The 6,898-nt window shown below is 48.7% G+C and overlaps 1 protein-coding gene across 1 annotated transcript; it reads right to left on the minus strand.

Annotated features, from left to right (window-relative positions):
- Positions 1-3,134: 3,134 nt before the first annotated feature.
- Positions 3,135-5,225, minus strand: CCDC185 (coiled-coil domain containing 185). Its single transcript, XM_017869933.1, has one exon. The coding sequence runs from the start codon at positions 5,126-5,128 to the stop codon at positions 3,257-3,259; it is 1,872 nt and encodes a 623-aa protein (XP_017725422.1). The 5' UTR covers positions 5,129-5,225; the 3' UTR covers positions 3,135-3,256.
- Positions 5,226-6,898: the final 1,673 nt, after the last annotated feature.

Consider the following 6,898-nt stretch of genomic DNA (forward strand, 5'->3'; position numbering starts at 1 on the left):
AGTCTTGGCTTCCCTTCAGGCCTCTACTGATACCTCCCTGGCTGGGAGGTGTAGGAATGCCTCATTACTTCTTCCTATGTGGCCTTTACAGGGTGGCAGGGGTTGGGGGCCAAAAAAGGGGTATTCAACCTTGTTCCTGCTGGATGCTGATACAAGTCCTAATTCCACTCATCTTCCTTTGACACCATCTAGCGTGGAGGTGTGGAGAGATGCCTGAGGAGGCAGTGGTTGAAAGTCTGGGCTCCCCTGTGGTCTCTGCTGGCATTGCTAGGGCAGGAAGAGGGAACTCCTTGTTTCAGTTTGTGAGGGTAAAAGTCTAGGTTCCTCCCTCAGTCTTTGCTGGCATGGGTAAGGGTGGAGTTTGTTGGAGTAAAGTGGTTATTGTCTGAATTATTTTTCTTGTTAGACTGCCCTTTGTTGGTCCTTTGACTGGAAAGAGCTGATTTGTGTTGGGGTTTTTTTGTCTGCACTTGGTGTCTTGGGGTTATTCCTTTCTTTGGCTCCTGGTCTGGGATATATGAGGCAAAAAAAAAAAAAAAAAAAAAAAAAAAAAAAAAAAAAAAAAAAGCCCAGGAAATTTACCACTGTGTGGCTCCTTGGGTCCTGAAGTCCCTAGCTGGTCTGTCAGCTCTCCACCTTTCAGTGTTCTCATGTTTGTTTTATATATGATGTTGAGGGCTTTTGGTTGTACTTAAGGGAAAAATAAGAAAAAGTAAGTCTACTCCATTTCTGTTAAATTCATTTTGTATAGATTAGTTCTACCAGTAATATTCAGAATGAATTGGAAAAAATACAAGTCTGTATTTATTTCTTGGAGCAAAAAGCAAAGAACATTCGGGAAAAACGCATGGGTTATGGAGGTGAAGTCAAAACATCCTGTTTTATGGCCTTTATTTTGACTATGTATTGACCACCATGTTAAGTACAGTATAAAGAAGTCTAAGACAATGATCCTGGCTTCAAGTAGCATGTAGGTTAGTTAGGAAGCCAAGATGTGGATTGCAAAATAGGTATGCCATACAAGCGGTAACTGCTAAGTACTCCATGGGCCATGCAGTTTGTCAGTGAAGAGTGATGTCAAGATGGCACAGCCAGGGAAGAGATAGAATGTGAACTAAGCGGAGAAAACCCAGGCATGGATATGGTGGAAGGGGGCAGCTGGAGAAAAGGCACCAAAGTAGGGAGAATGGAACTGACACAGGTGCAAGGTCAGCGTTATTAACCAAAACACCCCACAGTGTTTAACTATATGGTATGTATCAGCTTCTGGGCACTGTGCTGAACACTTTACGTGGAGTAGTTTTTATCGTCCTTTGCAACCTGCCTTTGAAGTGCGAATTATTTTCCATTTTACAAACAAGAAAACAGGCTCAAAAAGGTAACTTCTCCAGCTTCACACAACTGTATCAAGAGGAAGAGCTAGGATTCATAACAAAGTCTGTCTGAAATGTCTTAAGCATTACTCTTGAATACTTGGGTTGCACATGGCATTTGGCTTGAACAGAGGATTAACTTGGGCAAGGGTAAGAGAATAAGGTTGGAAACTAGGGAAGATATGAGAGCCCTTCCATTTTGAGCAAGGCAGCTGTCCCTGAACATTTTTGAGGAGAAGAATAAGGGTCCTACCGTAGGCCTCTTTGGTGATACCAGGCAGAAGTGATCTGGGGCAAGAGAAGAAAATGGAATGGGGAAGAGGGCCTGGTTTCCATAAGAGCCAAGAAAGTGGACCTCCAACTGACCTTTGCACAAAATCCTTTGTCAGGTTACCTTTAATGTTGTTTTAGAATTACTAATAAGATATAAATCTCCCAATGGAGCTTATTCTATTTCTCTCTCTCTCTCTGTCTCTAATGTGACACTAGGGGCTTTTTAAAGAAAACATTTAGAGAGTTCAATAAAGACTCTGAGATATGATGGGTTAATTTCTATTTAACTTTTGGCTCCTTATTTTTAAAATGTCATATTACTGAGTCATGCTTAGTCATTGACTCAGGGCCTGGTTAGGTTGATTAGACACAATGTGGGTAGACAGAATGACATCACATACCTCCTTCAAAAGAGACAGAGGAGAAATAGAGGAGAAGAGAAGGATTCCAGTAGAATTTTATTCTGTAAGACTGGATAGGACTGACCAAAAAAAGAAGCAGACCAAATAGATTCCAATGAGCTCTTAGAAGATGTATTAGTCTGTTTTCACGCTGCTGATAAACACATACCCAAGAGTGGGTAATTTATACAGAAAAAGAGATTTAATGGACTCATTCCATGTGGCTAGGGAGGCCTTACAATCATGGTGGAAGGTGAAAGACAAGAGAGAATGAGAATCAAGTGAAAAGGGTTTCCCCTATTGAAACAATCAGATCTCTTTAGACTTATTCACTACCATCAGAACAGTATGGGGGAAACCCCCACCCCCATGATTCAATTATCTCCCAAGGCCTCTCCTACAACACGTGGGAATTATGGGAGCTATATAGCTCAAGATGAGATTTGGGTGGGGACACAGCCAAACTATATCAGATGGCGTGGCTGTGGTGGAAGAGTCAAGAAATAGTGCTGATGGAATTATAAATACTTCCTATCAATACAGGGAGGGAAGGCCAAAGAAGTTCATAATCAGATAAGAACTATAGAGTGCCATTTTCAAAAATATTTCACACAACATCAATTCCATAAAATTATCTGAGAAAAAAAAGGGGTGAGGGGCATTAAACATTAAGTTTCTTTACTGCATGTCTTTAAAATATTAAAGTGCATTATGAACTCCCAAGAGAGGATATAGTATGCAGGGTTCCCAAATCTACTCGTTCACAGGAATCCTCCCACTTCACCCTTTTAAAATTTCTTTTGTCTTGGAGATTTCTTGTGATGGATACTTTATACTTCACCTTTTCATAAGTTCTGGGACAGGAAAAGACTTAAGACATGTCACAGAACTGTATCCCTAACTATAGGTTTTTCTCTGGTGTCTCCAAAATGTGCCTGTGTGTGTTTCTCAGATTACTTGAGAGCTAAATGAATATTTTGTATTCAAATCGAAATTCACAAAGCCAAGTCATTTTCATAGAAATTCCCAAAATTTTCTCCCCGACCCTCTAAACTATCCAAGTGAATCAATAAACCAGTGTATGAGAGGAAATTGCAGCTATTTTATATGCTTTTTTAAAATCAATGTTCAATTATAATCAGATTACAAAAGGAATCACATTGCCACATCTCCTTCTGGCTGGCGCTGTAAGTCAGGCGTCCTTGGTTCTCAGTAATCCCTGTTCTGCTGACAGGCACGGAGCTGGGCCTCTAGTACTATCTGATCAAGGGAGCTGTTGGGAGGCGCTCTCTCCTCTCTCCTGGAGGCCTGAGGGAGCTTCTGGAACTCCTGGAAGTTTGGGTCTTTCCCTTGGGTAATGTGCCGCACCCTCTGCTCCTTTTTCTTAATGGCCTCCTTGATCCCTTCAATGTGGCACTTTTCCTCCTTCTCGGCTTTCAGTTTCAGGATGTGGTGGTTTTTCTCCCTCAGGTGGCTGAGCTCCCGGAGGTGCTGCACCTTGTCCCTAGTGGTCTTGTGCACGTGATTCCTGGCCTGTCGGATCTTCTCATCTGCTAGCTCCACCAGAATCCTTTTGCGCATCTTCCTCTGCTCCTCTGACTCCCCTGCACGCCACCTGGCCTGCTGCAACTGCTCTTCCTCCTTCTGGGCCTTCTCCCTCAGCTCGCGGTGCCGCTCCTTCATCCGGCCCTGGTGTATCTCTTGGGACCGCTGGAAACTTTGTTCCAGGGACAGCTGCCTAAGGAGCTCCTCAGCCTTGGCCTGGCAGTCCATGAGGACCTTCCGGGCCTGGTAATTGATGAGAGAGCTCAGGTTGGTGTCCTGGACCTTCTTCTGTCCCTCCACGGCATGCAGATGCCTCTTGCGACAGGCCTCCACCAGCCTCCTCTGTAGCTGCAGGGTGTGTTGCTCCCGGAGGTTCCGTAGCATCTTCTCCTGCTCCCGCAGGCGCCGCACCTGGCACTGCTTTCGGTGCTCTGCCTGGGCGCGCGCCTTCTCCAGCTTCTCCTGGCGCGGGCTTTCCTGGTCTTCTGTTTGCTCCTTCCACCGGCTTTCCCCCATGGGCACGTTCTTCCTCTGGCTGTCCCGCCGCCGGCAGCGCTGCTCAGGGCTTTGGAGGGTCTTGCGCTGCTCCTTCTCCTGCCACTGCTCCTGGCTCTGCTGCAGCAGCCGCCGGCGTTCCCGCTCCAGGGTCATCTGGACCTTCTGATCCGAGCGCTTCAACTCCTCCCAGGCCTCAGCCGCCTGCTGCTGCAGCTCCCGCATCCTCTGGGCCTTCTTGAGACGGGTCAACACGAGGGCCACAATCTGCTGGTCCTGGGAGGACACCACTGCCTCTTCCAGCTTGCTCTTCAGGACCTGGGTGTGGGGGCGCCGCATCTCTTTGCTAGAAGCCGAGGGCTGGGAGTCCCGGCTGGCTAATGACTCAACCTGGTCGCTGCTGTCTCTCTTTTGGGCGCACACGCAGGCTGAGTGCCTCCTGAACTTTTGGGAGGGCACAGAAGACCGCTCCGAGGGAACTGATGAAGGGGACCAGCGACCTAGATGTCTGCTGAGCGGCACTACCCACTGGTCTCCACCCTGTGCCTTTTCTACCCTGAATGTGCCACTCAGGGGAGTGCCAGCTCCTCCGGAGTAAGGCGGGGGCGAGTCTCCCTGGGCCAGTGGGTAATGCGGGCATGGCTGCGGCCGCTGGGGTGGCAGCTGGGTCTGCGGCTGCCAAGCCGGGCGGGGCTTGGTTCCTGTCTCTCCCCAGGCATCTTCTAGGCGCCTGCTGCGGAGCCCGTGCTTCCTGGAGCGATCCAGGGGCCTGCGGGCCACATCGCTCAGGCTTCGGCTGCCCCGCGGTGAGTCTGAGCACCCGCGCCTGTGAGGCCGCGGCGTGAACGAACAGTGCGGGTGCAGCCCCCACGCCCTAGCTTCGCTCTCCGCACCCGTAGTCTCGGCCCGGGAGCACGCGGGGGAGTCGGCTCCGGACCTCTGCCCGCCCAGCCGTTGCGTGGACTCTCGCTCTCCGCCGGGCCGCGGGGGTTCCCAGAGGTCCCGGTAGGGCGGCTGGGAGAAGTGGCTGAAGCCTGCCATCCCTCCCTCTGGGCACGCGCAGAGTCTGCGCAAGGGGTCTGAGACCTCCAGAGGACGCTGCAGACACCCGCCCCGCCCCCCGGTCCCGAAGTCGGGATCGCCTGTGACGCTCCCGCCACTTCACAATGCGCCTGGCAGCTGGGTCCCCGCAGTCTTCAGCCCTTGCCCGGCGCCGCCCACCCCAGCTTTGCTAGCACCCGGAGCACCTGGAATGGGAAGGACAGGAGGCTGGGGATGGGGGTGGTGGTGGTGGTCGGGTGGGGGAGAAAGGGGTTGCAGGTTGGAGGAGGGAATATGTAGGAAATCAGGATGACATTTAAAGATGAGGGTGCATAGTGACCCCCCACCAGTGTTTCAGGGAGAAATTTGAACTCACATTTGCACACAAACAGCAGGATTTTAAGAGAGCCCGGGTGAAGGCGTCACCCTCAGAATAAAAGGGGTGGGGAGAAGGGCCGAGGTAAAGTTTCAGGGAGGAGATACCCTCAGCGGCAGAATCACCGTCCTGCACGTGTGTACCTCCGCAACGTGGTCAAATAGAGCGGCTGTGGACGCACATTAATACGCGACACCATCCATTTGCCGTTTTAAATTAGCAAGCCCAAAGTATGCTTTAATGTTAACTTTTAAAGATTTTTAGAAAAGGAAGAAGACGACTCTCTTTTCTAGTATGGTAATTACTGCTTTTGTCAAAATATGAATGCTGCGTGCACACTTCTGAAATAGCCTCTGTGAACACCATGTTGAAATCACGTTTTTCCCCCTTTTCCTCGAATTTTGTGGGATTCTTGTTCCTTGTTGAGGCACCCTTGGCTAATGGGAAAAGCACTGGATCTGGTAGAGAAAAAGAATTTGAATCTCCTCTACCACTCTTCACTCATGGGCTCTTGGGCAAATTCCTTAAGTTTCCACGACCTCCAGTTCCAGCAAGATGGAGTGGGAAGCCGGGCCTCATCATACCAGCGTTGCAGGACTGTTGTGAGGGTCAGATGAAATGACGCATCCAGAGTTTGGCACCAGAATACATTCAATAAATATCATTTTGGTGCCATGCTAAGCGTCAGTTAAAAGTTTTAAGAATTGGGTTGGGTGGTGGTTCATGCCTGTAATCCTAGCACGTGGGGAAGGCAAGGCAGGAGGATCCCTTGAGCCCAGGACTTAGACCAGTCTGGGCAACATAGAGAGACTCTGCCTCTATATAAACATTTTAAATATTAGCTAAACATGTGTGTGCATTTGTAGTCCCAGCTATTCTGGAGGCCGAGGTGGAAGGATTGCTTGAGTCCAGGAATTTGAGGCTGCAGTGAGCCATGATTATGTCACTGCACCCCAGTCTGGGCAATAGAGTGAGACTTTGTCTCAAAAACAAAGTGTTAAGACTTAAAGTAATATATGAATTTACAAATATTTCTGCAGATTTCTAGCTTAAGGAAATAATGCAATTAATGTAATCTTAAAATAGTTTAAGTAAAGGATAGAGTGCTAGAAAGGGGTGACTCCAAGCTCTGTCATGTTCACACCATACTGTGGATCCTGGCTAAGTCACTTCCCTTCTCTGGGGTTGCTATGGTCCGAAGGTTTGTATTTCCCCCAAATTCATAAGTTAAAATTCTAACCCTTAAGGTGATGGTTTTAGGAGGTGGGACCTTTGGGAGGTGATTAGGTCATACAGGTGGAGCCCTCATCAGTGGGATTAGTGCCCTTATAAAAGGAGTCCCAGAGAACTCCCTCATCCCTTCTGTCATGTGAGGACACAGTGGAAAGATGGCC

The sequence above is a fragment of the Rhinopithecus bieti genome, unplaced genomic scaffold, assembly GCF_001698545.2.
Source record: "Rhinopithecus bieti isolate Rb0 unplaced genomic scaffold, ASM169854v2 scaffold_1673, whole genome shotgun sequence".
Lineage (NCBI taxonomy): Eukaryota > Metazoa > Chordata > Mammalia > Primates > Cercopithecidae > Rhinopithecus > Rhinopithecus bieti.

Bases quoted from the DNA above. Each gene is read 5' to 3' on its own strand.
- CCDC185 (XM_017869933.1), bottom strand. From the start codon at position 5,128: ATGGCAGGCTTCAGCCACTTCTCCCAGCCGCCCTACCGGGACCTCTGG.